Source organism: Channa argus, chromosome 18 (genome assembly GCF_033026475.1).
Source record: "Channa argus isolate prfri chromosome 18, Channa argus male v1.0, whole genome shotgun sequence".
Classification (NCBI taxonomy): domain Eukaryota; kingdom Metazoa; phylum Chordata; class Actinopteri; order Anabantiformes; family Channidae; genus Channa; species Channa argus.
Window position 1 is genome coordinate 16,516,015 of NC_090214.1, and position 18,768 is coordinate 16,534,782.

Sequence of the window (18,768 nt, forward strand, 5' to 3'; positions counted from 1 at the left end):
ACAGGTGAGAATGATCAACAGGATGACATATGTTTCACCTTCCTTTTTTTCCCCCCCCCAAATATGTGACATTATATCATATAGGGCTTGTAGCCTTGTAGCTGTGTGTATTTTCTTTTTCTTTTGTTACAGACAAAATAGTTAATGAACATTTCAGGTGTCATACTGATTGATGAAAAGGTTTCTACAAAAAGCAAACAACATTAACTTATTGTAAGCACTACAGCACAGCACTTGGCTGCACATTTTGTTAGAAACGGTTTTAGCATATCCCATTTTTTAAGGGATTTGTTACCCATTATTTCCTTTAAGCCTAACCAAAGTTACTCCTAGTATGTGCTTCTAATGATGCAATTGAGGATGGCTTGGAGGTTGGATGTTCAAGCTGCTAAGGCTCATTACATGAACGTATTTTTAAACATGAAACATGTGTTCTTCACAAACACTGGTCATAACATTACACTTTAAGAATATGCTACACAATCCTCTGAATAAACCTTTTTTCCTGGCCTTCTCAGAAGTAGCCAAAGTTTACATAAAACCTGACCATTTGGGTTGCCATGGCAGCCCATGCAGACACGGTGGCCACTTACAGACCAAATATTCGTTGTACATAACCTGAACTATTATAAAAAACATATGTTATGTAGCAAAATTTAGCAACATCCTGAGTACAATGGACTACGCAGCATTAAAAGAAAAATTCTGGGCCAATTGACTCAAACATTTGCATTTTTACTTACAGACCCTGAAATATCTAGATAAATTCCAGCATTACAGTGTGCTGTATGAAATGGGGTTAAGACTGTTTCCCCTTTTCACGACTGCAAACTAGGTATTAGTTCTGGGCTGGTGGTGGTGCCATTTCAGAATTGGATTAACTTGCAAACCTTCTAAGGAACCAGTTTGCTTTTCCATGCACTGGAGAGCCCCACCAGAACCACCTCAGTGATTTACTTCTCTGCCTTCCCTGTGCCAAGCACAATAACAGTTGTGGACTGCATTGTCTCATAAACCTGAACCTAAAGCAGAAGTCAGTTCTGCTGCTTAAGCCCAACACGTGGAGATGGATGTCTTGCTGTTTGTGTTGTGTTTGTCTAAACACACTCTTTGTCATATTAGTCAGGTCGGTGGCAGAACCAATGGGCCCCACAATGAAAAAGAACATAAACATTGGTGAAAGCACAAGCAAGGTAAAGAGAGAGAGAGCGAGAGAGCGAGCAGGAGGAGAGACTGAGCGGCTGGGAAGCTGATACAGGTATTTGTAGAAAGGAAAAAGAGCTGGAAGCACTTTTGCCAGCGTGTCTTCCCAGGACTTGAAAGACTTGCTGCTCTGAACTGGGATTATCCTACACCTCTGGGGACTCCCTCTGATGAGCACAGAAAGCAGAAGGAAAGATACGGAAATAAATTGAAGGAAACAGGGACAAAGATTAGAGAGGATAGAAAACAATTAAACGTGAAAGCTAGAGCAGCAGGGAAATAAAGTGACATACATCCATAGGTTCTCATTTACATAAATGCTAGCTCTGCTTAAGGGCCTGCTGAGGCACATGAAGCAATCCTCCATCCACCTGATGAATGGCCTGTGCCGGAAATTCACTAGAGACCAATGTCTTTGTTTGATCTCACTCCTTCCTGAAAATCATCTTTGCAGGCACAGACAGTTTAAATCAGTCCTGATTATTTCTGTCTGACAGAAAAGTCTCATGCAGCAGATGCAAGAAAAAAAAGATCTGCACTTCACTCGAAATGACAAACTTCTTTCAACAACATTCTAGTGCAGCAATCTGCCCTTTTCTGATTGAAGATAATGGCATTCGCTTCTTGAAACAAGTCCATTTGTTGTAGAAACAGTTCTGAAACAGGAAGACGATTAATGATCTAGTTGAGTTTTCAAGCAAAATTGCCACATATTTAATTTCCAACTTTATGAGATTTTTTTCACTCATTAGCAGACTTGCTAACATGAAGAATTATTTGAGGTCTGATTTTAAGCAGCTCATTTGAGACGTTCTGTAAAATATGCATTTGAAACAGAGTAATCAGTGGAAAATAGTTATGCTGTTGACATAAGCTGTTTGAGTTGTCCATGTGACTTATATTGTTGGTAATGGCCCAAAAGTTAATTGATTTTGTATGTACTGGACAAAACTGCATGTGTGCAATTGAGCAAAAAAATGGGTGGGTGGGGGAAAGTTTGGACCTCATCTCATCAGTCAGAGCAACTATATTTTCATAATTTTGTTTGTTTATCCTGGATATGGCGTCCCTCTGCCTCCACCCTGCGAAACCTTTTACTGTGAGTCGATGCAGCGATCCAAAATACACTCCTCCAGTGACAATCACAAACAGAACACACACATACACGCACTCTTCTGGACATACAGTACAGCCCCCCACCCCTCTTTTTGAGGCGCGCGTGTATCTCCCCCCCCAAGCTTGCGAGACCTCTTCCTGCAGCACGTACACACATAGTTTCCCATCGCCGCCCTCTCATCTCATTCCCTCCAACTGGCCCCCAGGGTCTGAAGCTTTTTCTGAGAGACTTTCTTGTACTTTCTCTTCCTCATGCTGCCTGAAAGCTCTCTCATCTGTGTATGAATCTCCTTCTCTCTTTGTGTGTTTCTATATATCGATCAATCGCTCTCTGCCCATCATCCTTTTCCCTTTATCCCATGCTTGTTCCCCCACAGGGAGAAACAGAAAGGGGGAGGGAGGGTTGCAGTTCTAGCTTAGGGCCAGAAGCCTGAACATTCTCCATTTAAATTTTCTTGCAATCAGACCAGCACCTCACCGCCTCAAATGAAAGGAAAATAATCAGAGACGAAAAGTCAAAGAAGGGGATGGGGGGTTGATGTCTTGAAAGCTTGTAATATAGTCAATAAATTCAAGCTTTCCGCTGAAAAGTCTCTGTTGTTATTTCTATATCCCAAAACCTAAATGGGAACCAGGTTTTTTAGTCTTAGCTGACAAAAATTGAAAAGGATCTGCTATCCTAAATCACATCTGAACATGTCCGGCTTTGTGTACGAGAGCAGTAACCGTTTTTATGGGCCGTGATACTGCCTCACCAAATCCAACTGAGTTGGGTGGGGGGCCGTGTTCACCAACATCTGCCCTGGACTTGGTCCAGATGTTGCCCAGGATCACACACAGTACTCAGTTTTTCCAACTCTTTCAATGTTTTCTCTGTACAAATGGAAGCTGTCAATCAGACAGTTTCAAGTGGCAAATTCCTCATCCTGATGTAACCACAGGGAAGGGTCAGTTTGTTTTTGCTCCTTGGTAATTGAAACAATTCGTCTTCACTGGCTGATGGCTTTATTACCACTTACTTACTTACCGCTTACAAAAGGCGTGGACACACCTTATAGATACATTTTTGATCCACTCCCCCATATTGATGGCTGTTTTTCCACTTCCTAATTTATATCTCTTCATTTTTAACTGATAAGCTCTTCTGCATTGCTCTCTGCATTGTATACCAGGTTACAGAATGAAATACTTCAGCCTTGACAATATGACCTAAAATCTAATTCTATAATAAAAAGTTGAATTGGGAAGGATTCACACCCCTTCCATTTTTGCTAATTTTATTGTGTTGTAACTGAAACTCTACATATAAAAACTGACACAAGGGGATCTGCCTAAGAGAATGGGATAAACTGCCCAGGTGTGAGAAACTTTCACAGACTTACCCAGGAAGACTTGAAGCTCTAATTGCTGCCAAAGGGTCTACAAAGTACTGAATTGTGGGTGTGAATACTTAAAAGTGTGTTACAATTGTTAATAAATAAGTAAAAAGTTCTAATGTGTTGTTTTCACTTTGTCCTTTTAACTTATTACTTAACCAATGCAATTCATTATGTGGATTAATGGGCAAATATAGCAATCTTTCATTTTTGTTTCAGCCAAATGTTTAGATTTGTGTTGATTTTTACATCTTACCACTAATATGATTCTATAAATTTTCCAGAGGAGGCATAATGGGAAAGGTGACAGCTTTCTTGCCCCCATCAACAATTATTCAGGGCATTAACTTGAGATTACATTGTGCAAACCTTTTTTTTTTTAAACCTTAACTGTCTTTTCAGAAATGTTTTTTTTTTCATTTCAGAACACAAGTGTAATGTTGAAACTTGACGCCTATTTGAGATAAGGAAAGCATCTACATTGCCGGTTTAATTTTCAAGTGATAACATAACTGAATTTTTTTTTTTTTAAGTAATCAGAAGCAGTTATCAGATTCCTTGTAGCTGCTGTTGTTAAATTATTCTCAATCTTGTATTTTGCAGTCCTGTTATCTCTCTGTGTTTGTGTTTATATGTATATGCTTGGCCATGTGCCTTCAAGTGTGTTTTGGCAGTGAGTGAGCGAGATAAGGCCCTGTGTTGTGATTTTCATCTCTGGGCTCAACAAAAGAGGAAGCTCAATGAATCATAGTTTCCTGGCCGCCTTACATTTCTCCAGTTACTTGGATGGATTCACAGCTTAGATGGCCTAGTCTGACGTGTGTGTGTGTGTGTGTGTGTGTACATATATATATGTATGTGTGTGTGTGTATGTATACATATATATATATATATATATATATATATATATATATATATATATATATATATATATATAATGTGTGTGTGTGTGTGTATACTGTGTGTGTATTTCTGGGTGAGAGTCTTATTCCTTCCTTCAAGCTCAGGTCCTCTACAGCTGGGACAGAGCATCTCCTTGGTATATGGTGCACTTAATGTTGACTTGTGCAATTGGCTTGAAGTTTGCCTCTAGGGTTGTTTTCCACTTCTATCTGGTAAATGGTCACTTATATAACGCTTTTATCCAAAGCGCTTTACAATGTTGATTCCCATTCACCACATTCACACACACACACACCGATAGTGGTGGCTGCCATGCAAGGTGCTCACCTGACCCACCGGGAGAACCTTGGGGTTCAGCGGGGATCAAACCATGACTCTGTGGTCCGTGGACATAGACTCGTGGACATAGCGTCATAGACTGTCTTACCAACTGAGCTAAAGCCGCCCAACATCCATCTATCTATCTATCTATCTATCTATCTATCGAGAGAGAGAGAGAGAGAGAGAGACAGAGAGAAGATATCTAGATCTAAATATAGATATATATGTAGTTTTTGTTGTTGTTTTTTTTTGCAGTCAGGTCAGAGTCAGCACCAGTATCTGCATTGTAGCTGGCGACTAGCCACAGCCAGCCATGGCTCCAAGGCCTCTTCTGACACTTAAGAGCCACTGAGGGCACTAGTGCACCCCAGGAGCTGGCACTTTCATTCCTTTGCTATTAGGCAAATGAATTGAAATGGAAGGAAAATAAAGGGAGGTCACGAGAGACAGAAAGGAGTAGAAGTGAGGTGGGAGGGAAAGAATTAAGACTTTAATGGGGGCAGTAGTTTCAACAGGCCAAAAAATCTGGTTAGATCAACACTGTGTATCAAATGATGGCTGTTAACAGGCCACCTACTGTGAAATTATGGGTGGCCTGATTTGGTTCTTTCTGACAAGTTTCCCACATCGGGGCTTTTACATTCCCTCATTTAGCCTATGAGTTGGATCATGGGTGCCAAGAGATAGGGGCCTCAAAAGACATTAAAATCAGGGCTCGGGTGCTTTTGGGAATTCTCACAAATGTGCATCTATAGTTCGAGCTGTTGTCTGATCATATCCCTCCTTGACAGACGTTCCTGTTAAAGCAAACTCACTCATCACCATGTGGCTTTTTGCTTCTTTGCATTGCTTACTATAACAAAAGGAGGAACATTTTGTAAACAGAGTGTATTATTTTCTGCTGTAATGTATCCTAAATTCTGCAGAAATTGATTTGCTCAATTTCCAACTAATAATTACTGGTTGGATCTGAGAATTGCTTTGCAGCATTTTTGCGATCAGTCTCAGGTTTAAATATTATTGATAGTTCCTCTTCCCATTCACAAATTTAATCTTGATAATTTGCAGAGAATCAGGTACAAACATTGTCCAGAGTTTCCTTTTTGCACACAGGAGATTGCCAGTGTCGGATACATTCTCACTTACTGGAGCGGTTTAGGCATTAGGTTGCACATGGGTAGAATGAGAAGGACGTAGAAAACACCACATCAAAGCATAAACAATCAAGTCTGTTGTTAATTCTTGTATTTGTCCATCAATAGCCCATCAATATGCCCACTTGTTTGCTATACATTCTCTGTCAAATGACCTGCTCTATTCACACATGGGCTCAATTAACCATTAGGCAGACTTTGCATTAGGGAGCTGGCTGTCCAGTCTATCCAGTCTGTCCACTTCAGTTAATTTTGAAATTTAGGTTCTCCGAGGAATGTCCAGATGAATTCAGATCTACAGTTCAAGTCTGAAAACATCTATGACAATAAGTGAAATATTATATATTTATATATTATATATTTATATTAATATTAATATATTTATTGTATACCCCACATTCACTGAAGGACCATACTATGACCATAGCAAAACCGAAAAGCCCACAGAAAGCTTGCAAAAGCACTGATTGGCTGGTGCTGTTGTTGTTGTTCCCATGACAACATGGGAAGGAAAATTGAATGAAGGAATGAAAATGAATGAATATGGGAGATGCATATGAGTTCAGATACATTGATAGAAAAGTGCCAGTCTAAGCAGTAATATAAAGGCATAATGAAGTCAAATTTTTCAAAGTTTCTGGCAACTTATGAACTGAGAAGTTATAACATTGGCTGAAAAAACTTCAGTGCAAAGGTAACTTATGGCAGCATCCCTACACTCCCTACTCTGTGGAGCAAACACATTGGATGATTTAATGTTTGGACCTTAACTGAGAGGGCCAGATCAGTCTGTGTACATATTGGAAAACAGTAGAGAGACATAGTCTCTCTCTCTCTTACACACTCACACACACTCACACACACACACACACGTGCAGCACATAAAACATGTTGGTTATTGTATTTAATTTGAATTTGATGAATAATCATTTCATCATTGAAACACAGAGCTTCATGAAAGATGGAAAATATTAGCCTGTCGTCGTCATGGTGATATAGACATCAGCTATAAAAACTCCAAATATGAAGCTGTTAAACTGACTCTTGTGTTATTCTGGGTTCTGGGTTTTTACGCAACCGACTGGGTCTCATGGGTTTTATGCTGAATCTCTTCCCCCTCTTCTCTCCTCTTCTTCTGAACACATCCGGAAAAATGCTAATGACTAGTATTTCATCTCGACTTTGTTGTGTTGCTCCGTGCACTTCAAAAACTGCCTCACCTGCCTCTTTTAAAACATCCCTGTGAATAGTAAAAAAGTCTGCTCATCACCTCAAATCAACAGAAAACAAAAAAAAAAAAATCAAATAAAATGAGGCTTGTTGACAGACTGTGGCACCATCCATTTTTTTTCTCTCTCTCTCAGGAACTGCAATTTGCTAATGCATCATAGTGTAGGTGCAAGTGACTCATGACTGCTTCATTTGTGCCAAAGTCAATGCATAAAATGATCATTTTTTTCCTGGCTGCTGTCTCACTAGTGTCATCATCCTTCACCTAACATGCTGCCAATGGGGTGTTAAAGAAAACCCATTGTCTGTGCGAACATCTGCATGGAGCCAGCTTGAGTGTTTTTATTTATTAAATTTTTTTATATGAGAGTGTGCATATGTTGGTCGTTGTAGTAAAAGATCTAACATAGTCTCTGGAAAATGTGGGATTGGACAAAAGCTATAGTAGTATTAACCTAAAGCTGGCAGTGCTGTATGTATCCTTTGTGTGCATGCAAACTACTTAAAGCATGAGGCTTTGCCTATTAACAGTGCTCTGATCACAAGTAAAGAGATTTAACGTAAAATGACAAGTTGACATGAAATATGTGATTTATTGAGAATTAGGAGCTCTTCCTTTCTGCTTTTTCTATATTCCACGCCCTCATGTTCTGCTAAATCTCCACTGTGGCACTAGCAGATGAATAATAGAAAAGAGAGGGGGAAGCTGCAGAAGGAGCATCTGTCTGCCTGCGCAGAGGCACATGCTTATGATTGTGAATGGGTTTTTTTTTTAATGAAGACAAAACAGACCGGTGTCCAGAAATCAGTTGACAGAGACACTGACAGGGGAAATTTGTCGAGCTAGAAGAATAACTTTGAAAACGAGCTAAAGAAAGCAAGAGAAACACTTTTAAGGTTACAGCTGCTCTCGGGATGGTTGCAGTTATCATTAGGGAGTGTATGGGTGCACTTTCCATCTATAATGCATCATCCCTCACTGGTGGCAGAGGCAACATGAGCTCATGGGTGAGATAGTGAGTCCAACCGTTGGTGGTAGCTCTGCAGTCAGCTGAGTCATTGGTAGTTTGGAGCAGTGGTTTCTTATCTTTTGGGGCTGTGTGATCACATATTTATTGGCCAAAAGATGTGGAGCAGAAGTTTATATCTTTCTTCTTCGGCACAATAATTATTGTGCGACACCTCATTTTGGGGTTGTTCCCCCAACTGGGAGCAACACTAACTATATCCAGTGCAAGCAGCCATGTCCCCTTTTAACAGTCAAGCCCTGTGTCCCCTCCACCCCCCCTACTCCCCCGTCTCACACAGCTGACAGGCTGTGAAAGACAGACTAAAAGAATTAAGGAGAGATGGAAAGTCAGAAAGGTTTCTATTACAGCCTTCAGCCTGTCACCTTTCACCACAAGCTTTGTTTAGCTGACAAATAGTGGAACCCTCCACTGTGTTCCTTCAGGATATGCTCTCCGCTGCCAACAATTAGAATATCTATGGCTTAGTGTAACTATAGAGACCACCGAACAGCCTACTCTTCCACTCCCCTTGATTTTCAATCATCAAGAACTTTTACCTAAATTCATTGTCACTGCCTCCCAAAACAGCTCATATGTCTGTTCCAAAAATTAATCTTACAAGAGTGTTCTGATATTCTGGTGAAGAATATTATTGGTGCAATAAAAAAGTGTTGACAGGTAAAAACCCTATTTTCAGATGTAAAATGTAAAGAGAATGATTGGCAAATCATTTGAAACTCACCTTATAATGTTATAGTACAAAAAGACAACATTTCAAGTGCTAAAATGTAAAAATGTCTGCTCCTTTTCAATTTGATACCAGCAACACATCTCAAAAAAAGCTAGGACAGGAGCATGTTTACCGTTGTGTTGCATTGCCTCTTCTCACAATGCGCTGGTAGGACTGTAAAAATTGTGTGAAACTAAAAACACCTGTTAGGACAACGAGAATTTAGGAATTTCATGGTACATGATATTATTAAAACATGCAGAAAATGCAGGGAAGTCCCTAGGAAAGGCACACGGCTGAAAAATTAATAGTGAATGGATATATTCTTCAGGCCCTATGGCTCCATTGCAATAAAAACAGAAATAATTATGTAATTGAAATCTCTGAAAGCCACTCTGTGAACAAGATTTATCGCAAAGTCGAATTAAAACACTATTATGCAAAAGAAACAACAATATATAAACAGGATCCAGAAATGGTGGTGCCTTATCTAAGTCCTTAGTTCATTTTTGATCAAAGATCAAAGCAATTAGAAAACTGTCACACGATCTGATGAGTCCACATTTGGAATTTATTTACTGAATTTTTAAACTTATGCATCCTCCATGCTAAAGAAGAGAGGGACCATCTACCTTGCTATCAGCATACAGTACCAAAAGCAGCTGTGAGGGATGCATTTCTACACATGGTACAGGTAACTTATTAATGCTGGATAATATATCCAGGTTTTGGAGCAACGTATGCTGCCTTTCAGATAACGTCTCTTTTCAGTGATGTCCTTTCTTATTTAAGCAACAGAGTTCTGCACATATTACCACATAATGTCTCCCTAATAAGAGTCTGGGGGCTGAACTAGCCTGCTTGCAGTCCAGACCTGATGTTTATAGACTGTATGTGAACTGTGGCAACCTAACATAAGTGGATTTTAGACTCTTTTTTTCATTGTTCAAACTATTTTTGCTGTGTATTTGCTGTAAATGGTCAAGCCACCCCTCTCCTATCTCTCCTCTGAAATTACCTTCACTTTCATTATGTGCAAACCCGGACAACTTCATGCGATTTCCACCTTTGGTGCTAAACAAACAGCAGATGAAGTCATCTTTTTCTTTGGCCATTAAAAGGCCATTAATCACCAGCAGATCACCTCTCAGAAACATGAAAACACTGGTTGTGTCGAACATTTGAAAAAAGCCTGTACGCTGTCATTTGTCTGCTGAGGACCGTCTCCATTCATCTCATCATCCATTTATCATACTCTAAGCTCACCAACCAGAAGCAGTCCAAACACAAATTGGCAAATTTCCTCTGTGTAATCACACCCAGCGGCAGAACAAAAGAGCGAGAAAGGCGAGAGCGAGGGAGGGAACCGTTGTTTAGAAATAGGAGATGCTTGTATGGAGTACAGAAGTGATAAGTGGAGAACTCTGTCTGCGCCTGCCAGTAAGATGGGCTCTAATTTGCTTATTTGTAGCTGTCAGTTGTGCTTTTGTGTGCCCAACGATCCAGGCCAGTTGACAGGCAGAGGCAGTAAGTGCTCAGGAGCACATTTCACCCCCTACCTATACATTTTGTATATTGGCATGTGGGGAAGCTGGACGACTGCCACCCTCTTCTTACATGGTTCAGTAGTTTTTATCCCCCCTCTTCCTCCTCGCCTGCCCTGCCCTCCCTTACTCCAAATTTGCTTTATGTACACTGTTATTTAATCTTGCAAGCTTGTTTATTTTTTGTTTTAGGCAGGTAGAGCAACGCATGTCTCACTTTGTAGTGTAACAGGTTGTGAGGAAAGGGGATTAGTTTTTCAGGGTCTGGTCTCAATGTGAAATTTATACTGTACTTCATGGGAAAATATATACTTACAGTACATACTTAGCTATTTAGCAGAGACTTGTATTCAAAGCGACTAAGGGATCACACATCCATAATTTTGTGTCCCAGGACACTTTTGGTATGTGGCTGAAGGAGCCAGGAGCAGGTATTTCTTTTTCTGGGTTGTTTATTTTAATTTGTCTTTTTCTCCCATTGTGTTCCATGTCCTTAATTTACTTGTCTGTTTAGTCATTCCTGATTTGTCTTGCTTCTCTCTCCTCTCCATTCCCCTCATCTCCTCTCCTTGTTTCCTCTCCTCTCTCCTCTCTAGGGAGGATTAGGACAGAGTCCTTTTCATCCTGCTGTAATCCTACACTGGCATCCCAACCCCAACTAGAATAAACATACACACACGCAAATGGAAGCACACACACATTTCTCTGGACCACCCCATCCCCCAAAAAAAGACCATTCATATACAATATGAACAAAAAGCCTACATTTCTTGCTTTGTGTTCATCTGGAAAAAGGACATCGCCAAGGATTTTGCGAAACGCTTCAGTTAATACTCTGCTCTAGCTGTTCAGCTTCTTCTGGAAATAAAAAAAATTGGAAGACGCAGAGACATGAGAAAGACTGAGGGAGAGAAAGAGACATAAACAGTCAGATCTACCTCCCATCCAGTCTCTGTCATCCCCCTTGAGGTGGGGCCTTGCTGAGCTGAACTGCCCCCCTGCTGAGACCTACAATGGCAGATTGGCAACCCTAATACCACAGCTTGCATTATCTGCCAGAATTAAAACCCAATTGGAAAAGGGCTGTGGGAATTGCTGGCTCAGGGAGAGCTTTATATTTATTTCATTTTATTTTATTTTTTCAAGTATCGTGTGTGGGCGCATTTTAGGAAAAAGAAAAAATCTGTAATCAGAAGGATAGAAGCTTGAGAGGTATCAGTCAGAGGATAAACACTGAGCTAATACAATTCAATCCAGAGCTGTTGTTAGCCCTTTATTAAGAAGGATGTGTTTGTTTTCAAAAGGATGGGGGCTGTGTGTGTGTGTGTGTGTGCGTGTTTGTGCGTGCACATGTGCCTACAGGAAGTGCTCATGAGGCAAGCAGGATGTGCAGGAAGTATTTGGCTTGGCTCAGCTGGCTGCAAGGTTGCTGCTCTCAGGATTGCTGATGCAGGGAAAAAGAGATGCATAGAATTTCCCGTCTTGTCCTGCATTTGCAAGACATTTTAGAGCAGAAATACATCAAAAGGAACAGACATTCTCACACACACAAGAAAAACAAAAAAAGAAAAAGTCCTGTAAAGTCTGTGGGGATTGAGATGAAGCTCTCCCGGAAAATCACTCTCAACTGTGCTCGTTACTCTCAGCTGTCAACTAATTGAGACATCCATCAGTTTTATTCCACTGTGAGGAAACAGAGGAACCTGGTCACTTATGAAACGTGGGAGTGTGACAGACGAGCCGCCGTTCAGCTTCTTACATAAGTCCATGCCCCTACTGCAGGGAGAGCAAAGTTGTATTGTCAAAATAGTACAGGGTATAAAGGGAGGATATGTGGGTATGCAACAGAGAAGCACAGGTCAAGCCGGAGAGATTTCAATAGATTGTTCTAGCAAGATGGCCATCTTCCTATGTACTGTATTATAAATATAGTAACAAGACTGTCCATTAGGACCGTGGACGCCCAAAACAACGGCCAGCTGCTGGTCAATGTCAGGCCATCTTTCAGCATTTGTCATCCTAGTTTCTGCAGTATGTCCCGCACTCGGCACTACCTGTGGTTCATTTTCTCATCAGATATACTCTTACATAAAGTGTCTTTAGTGAGTCGGAGTTCTTTGAAAATGGTAACCAACTTTAGTTTTGTTCACAGGTCTTACGCTTTTTCTTTTTGATGATTGCTGCCACCTGCTATCAGCGAGTTATTTTGTGTCATGCTCATGCAGACAGTATGTTTTAGTTGGCTTTTGTCTGGAGCTTTTGCGGCACGTTCAGGTGTTTTCAAGGGTGTTGGGGGCTGAGCATTGTTCATCATAGGTTCTTGGTCTATCTGGTGTGTCTCTGCCCTAATAAGGACATGTAGAAACAAATGAATAGTAAGACAAGGTGAAAAGCAGCTTTGAAATACAAACCGGGAAGGGGGGTTGTTATCGGTGCAAATACGATCCTGTCACCAGATTCTTTGTGACATAACGCAGTACCTTCCTTCTTTTCTCCCACTTCTTCCCATATCATCTGTGTTGACAGCTAATGGGAAGATGGCCACTCACACAGGAGAAAGAGCAGGAGTGAGTCTGGGAAGAAAAAGAAAGACAGAAAGAACACATGACCCTGTTCTTATCACTCCCTTAAACTTCAGACTCATTGTGGATTTCCCCTCGGCTTTAGTAGGAGATCATATATTTCTTACTCCTGGGCCCCTCTACCCCAATCATCAACCCCAACATATAGATCCCAGAGGGGAAGCACTTGAGAAGGGTGAATGTCTTCAGCTTGAGCCACAAAACCAGTGTATGGGAGAGCAACAGAATGGCTGTGGTTCAATGCATTCGAGGTTTTGTTCCTTTTCACAAGCACTGTCAATGGACTTAATTACTTTAGATGCTTTTGTTGAATTGTCTCAGTTGTTTTCCTGGACTTTACTCAAATTCAACTATGCATTAGACGCTTTACTGCTGGATTCTTGGTGCCAGCATTTTGGAAAATCTGTAATCCCTATGCGAGAAAATGAATGCGTTAAATTCATACTTTCAAAGCTTCTGTGTTGACATCACAAAAAAGGTACATGCCAATCATTCATCTCTGGTACATTAGGGTAAGAAGCTTTAACTCTAATACCCCTATCTCTTTTTTTTCTTTTTTTTCCAATACAGACTCTTCAGGCCAGGTGACCTCCTCGCCCCTGGGCTCACCCACATCCCACCGGGGAATGCATCCTTCGCTACTCAGCCCGACGTCAATGGGTCCCTCCGGTTCTCTTCACTCTCCCATCAGCACTCTGAGTTCACCCATGAATGGCCTGACCTCGCCCTTTTCCGTCATCAGCTCACCAATGGGCCCCCACTCCATGAACTCGCCCGGCATGGGCTATGGCCCCAGCGTCAGCCCCCAGGTGAGGCCTGTAACAGACTCAAAAGTACAAAGTATACAGGAACATGCACACACACTTTAAGTATGCATACTATGCATGTACATGTACACTTTGTGCATACTGAGAGAATTGATGTGCTGCATCATTGAAACCACTGAGGCTTGAGTAACGTTGATTATTTCGTGCCCCATGTCGAGGTATGGGATGTACTAGGCAGCAAATGAGCAGCCACTCCTTAAAGTTGATGCATTGAAAGCAGGAAACATAAAAATCTGAGTGAGTGTGGCATGGGCAACATGCTCTGTGAAAAAGATTCATTTAGATTTAGAGATAATGTAAAATTTGAACAAATATGTCATGAAGTCATTAAAGCTTTATTTATATCACAAAAGGCTAAAATTGTACCTGCATTTTAAGAACATGGACTATCAGTCCTAAAAGATCCACTTTGATTTAAATGAATTCTGTGTAGGGAAGTGCTTCTTTTGATACACTATGTAAGATATTAAAACGAATACAGGTAAGAATATAGAAAATTTGTCCGGTCAAAGTTAAGTTAGTGTCCATTGGGTGTGTGTCCATTCCAATGACTGTGGGTGTGTTTGACTTTAGCATAGGTGGGGGTCTTGTACTGTGCTCTGGCTGGTTAAGTATAGAAGAGGCTGAGTTGTGACCCTGTTACAGTTAACTGCTCATGAAAATAGCAAGTCAGCCAAGTGTTAAGAGCAAGTGGCATACGCCGTCTGACTCAAATCATGTCTCATCAGAGGTGCCGCGCCTCACGACCACAGGGCGCTGCCACCATCTTTAACCTCTTAGCCATGCTCTCACATCAAACTACCATTCTCCACCCTCATTCAGCCACAGTCACCAGCTACTACAATCTCATTTGTCCAAACATCTACAGTTCACAGCTTAAATGAACAAATATGGCCACTTGTCACATGCAGAGCTGGTACTATAACTTTAATATGTTAACTCAAGTGTCTGATCTTTAAAAAACATAGACTGTTAACACATCATGTCTGATGAGTGGCACCAGGTGCCAGATCCATAAAAATCTGCATAGATTTGTGACTAAAATTATGTGTATGCACAGAGACATAGATATGCATACACATTTTTCTGCCAGATTTATAAAGATGCATGTTTGCTTGGTTGTGCTTTAGGAATATTAATCACTGTGGAAACGAGTGCACATGTACAAGCTTCATTTCTATTCCCACAAAACAAAATGACTGGAAGTAGAAAATCCCTTGAATTTTAGTTTTCATATTGATACTTGTGCCCACCCAGCAAAAAGGTAGAAGACTGAGAAAAACGATTTCCTTTAATGCATCAGGGAGTTTTTTACACAAATGCCTGTGAGACATTACACTAATATATTAAATATAACCAGATACCACTATGGCTTTAATATCTCTAACTTCTGCATTAAAGATCTGAAAGATGATTTCAGGTAGCTAAGGAAAAGTAAAAAAAAACAGAGTGGGACACAATTTCTGTATATAGAAAGATAAATTCATCACTCAAACAGTGATTTAAAATGATGCTTTTACATACACATTTGAAGGTAGTAAGACCAGCAGTTCATTCACACTGCGTTTGGAAAACTCTGTGTATGCATCAGGTGGGCACTTTTTTCATACATGTTCTATGTTTATTGTTCCATGCACATTTTGAAACCTTAAAGTTTTAACAGCTTGTACCAGTGGGACATGGTTCCATGAGGTTTTTCTGTATATACACTCCTGATCCACACAGCAGCACAGCTGCTCTACAAACTACCCAGACAAATGATCGTGTGTCATGTCTTACAAACAATATTCACGTCTCAGAAGTGCAAATTACACACTGACATGTGCACTCATATAATTTTCCAAAGCCAGGCTCCAGCAGACAGAGGCCCTGATTTGACCCCATGTCAAAGTTAATCAAGGCCTATTCAACTGGGACTCCACGTTGCATCAGCTCTGTCACTCTCTCTCTTTCAAATCTGTGCATATTTATCAGTCAAGCTGTCGCTTCAGCATCTTTCCGTCTCTTGGCTGCCCTCTTATATTTTTTTTTTTCACTCTTTCTTGTGTTTTATTCTTTTTCACATCATCTCCATTTCCTCTCGGTCATTTTTGTTCCATCAATGAGCCTCTGTTTCTTTGGTATTATGAAAAAAAAAACACACAATTAAGACATCAAAGCCTGCAATGGCCCAGTTTCTGTCTGGAGCCATATCTAAAATTGAAACTCTCCTCCCACCCCCACCAGCCTAAACGCAGTGGCTGCCCTTTTTTGTGTTTGTTAATAATTTTGTTAAAGTGCATCAAAAACGTGATGCTGCTTGGGATGGGCTCTCCTCGCCACAGTATTGCTGAGCTTATTACCACCTTCTAAATGAAAAGTGTAATGGAGTCCAGATTGGATTAGGAGCACCCAAAAAGGCCACAGTCTTTCATTGCTGGAAAGCCCCCTTTCCTCTCCCATTTTAGTTTTTCTACACGTTTCTTTGAATTCAGTGCTTTCATCTGTGCAGCTGTTTCTGTCCCAGAGTAGCATATGTTTTATGCAGGCTCGATGTTTATCAAACATTACATTATAGGTATAGTACTTCAGGGGTGTCAGGTCTAAGCTCTTTTGCATGTGTGTGTGCGTGTGGGTGTGTCTGTGTGGGCGGGTGTGTGCCTATTGAATCCGTTTTAACTGCTGCACAATGAGCGGGCAACAGCTCTTTCTTTTGGTAGTAACAGTTTAAATACTGCATGTACAGTAAATGCTCCTTTCTTTGACAGCACTGTATTGCTTTAATTTGCCTCTTCGCCATCACCATCTCCACTTCTATTTTTCACTAATTGTACTGTTTAGACTTGAGACTTAAGTCTCCTTGTGAAATCAATGAGGCTTTTTGATAAGGTGTGGGAAGGTACTTTCTAAGGTGAGAGTGGTGGAAAAGGACAATGCCCTGTTCTAAGGCTTCCTGCCCCTTTCAAAATGTCAGTGTGCCGTATAGTGTGCATCACTTTTCAATATCTGATTTAAGCCATAAGAGACCGTTGACCTTATTAAAGCTCAATACTTTTTTCAGTTTGTCAGCAGCAGAACGTACTGAAAATCAAGTTGTGAAGTTGGCATTTCCTTGTCAGATTTTTATCATTGTCTACTTCCTCATTGCTACTACTTGATTGTTTTTTATATCCTGATAAAAATTATTATTACATTCATTTTAGAGAGTTTGATTTAGATGCTCTTGTTTTACTGCTTGTGTTATCAGAATTTTAAAAACAGATACAAAAAAGATTTTGGGGGGCATTTTAGGGTCTTTTTAGGTTTAACTTAATCAAATGGTCACCAATGCCCACACAGACATTAAAGCCAATCAACCAATGGATGCCCTCTACTTCTTTTAGTGTCCGTCAGTGTGCAACCTGGATTAGATTGTTTACCTGTGCCACAGAGCTCCATTGTAGAACAGCCAGCACACCGTGACACTGGGTGACATTTTCCTTCATTGCAAAATGTTAGGTGGTCAAATTTGCACCATACAAACATTTGCCCCACATATAATTCTGCACAGCAGTTTAAAGTAAACAAGAGTTACCTGTGATTGCATGAGATAGAGATTACATTATAGCCATTCGTGGAATTTCTCCACCAATCATTTTAGAATGAAGAAACTTTCTGGCTGATATTGAATTTAATGTAATGTTTTCAACCTTGGATTTTGGGGCCCTGGTGGTTCAATCATTAGAGCATTGAGTTGGGATGCAGAAGGCCAGGTGATTGAATGCCACCCCACCAGGTGTGCCCTCGACCAGCATTTAAGGGCCAACCCTGATGCAGGTCCCGATCCAGAATAAAATGGGAGGGTTGCAGCAGGAAAGCAGGAAAAATCTCATGCTAAATCAACATGCGGAACAGTATTCGCTGTAACGACCCCTGAAGGCACAAGGCGAAAGCTGAAAGATCTTTTTGTTTTCAACCTTGGATTTTGATCACAATAGTAGTAGTAGTAGTAGTAGTAGTAGTATCACAATATACTTTTAGGTGTGTATCACCCAGCGCTACATACAAGAGTTTGCATTTTTTTGGAAAAGCCTAATTTTATTACTGCTAGTAAAAGTATTTAGTAAAACAAAAAACATAATATTTGTTTTACCAAAGCTCAGTGTATGGTACCAGCCCTACATGTGACAAGTAGCCATATTTGATGATTTAAGCTTTTAACCTTAAATGTTTGTATAAATGACACAGTAGCTGCTGACCATGGCTCAATGAGGGACTGACAGTTTGATGTGAGAGCATGGCTAAGAGGTTAAAGATGGTGGCAGCGCCCTGTGGTCGTGAGGCGCGGCACCTCTGTTGAGACATGATTTGAGTCAGACGGCGTATGCCACTTGCTCTTAACACTTGGCTGACTTGCTATTTTCATGAGCAGTCGACTGTAACAGGGTCACAGCTCAGCCTCTTCTATACTTAACCAGCCAGAGCACAGTACAAGACCCCCACCTATGCTAAACTCAAACACACCTACAGTCATTGGAATGGACACACATACAATGTACAATTACTTCACCATGGCCGCACAGAATTTCTATATTTAGATTAGCTGTATTCTTTCTAATGATATTATTTGCATAATATTTGTAGTGTTGTAAAAGAAAGAAAACTATAATTTGCTTTGTGTTACCCTTTCTTGATTTTTAAGGTGTTTTTTTAGAGCTGTCTTGATCATACTAAGACCTTATTTGACATTTACAATTGTCATTGTCTTCTTGTAACAGGGAACACAGCTAAATACACTTAACGTAAAAATTGGC

General features: G+C 40.5%; 1 protein-coding gene across 9 annotated transcripts in view; it reads left to right on the plus strand.

The window, feature by feature from the left end:
- The window catches only part of rxraa (retinoid X receptor, alpha a), a 156,395-nt gene that overhangs the window by 95,560 nt on the left and 42,067 nt on the right, over positions 1–18,768 (plus strand). For 8 of the 9 annotated variants that reach the window (XR_010911453.1, XR_010911452.1, XM_067483499.1 and 5 more), the window contains one exon: positions 13,740–13,978. Coding sequence is in view for 7 of the 9 variants with exons in the window: in XM_067483499.1 (XP_067339600.1) it covers positions 13,740–13,978 (239 nt within the window). In the remaining 2 variants the exon portion in view is untranslated. Of the gene's footprint in view, positions 1–12,905; positions 13,648–13,739; positions 13,979–18,768 lie in introns of those variants that run through there. The other variant, XM_067483504.1, reaches the window with a different exon arrangement.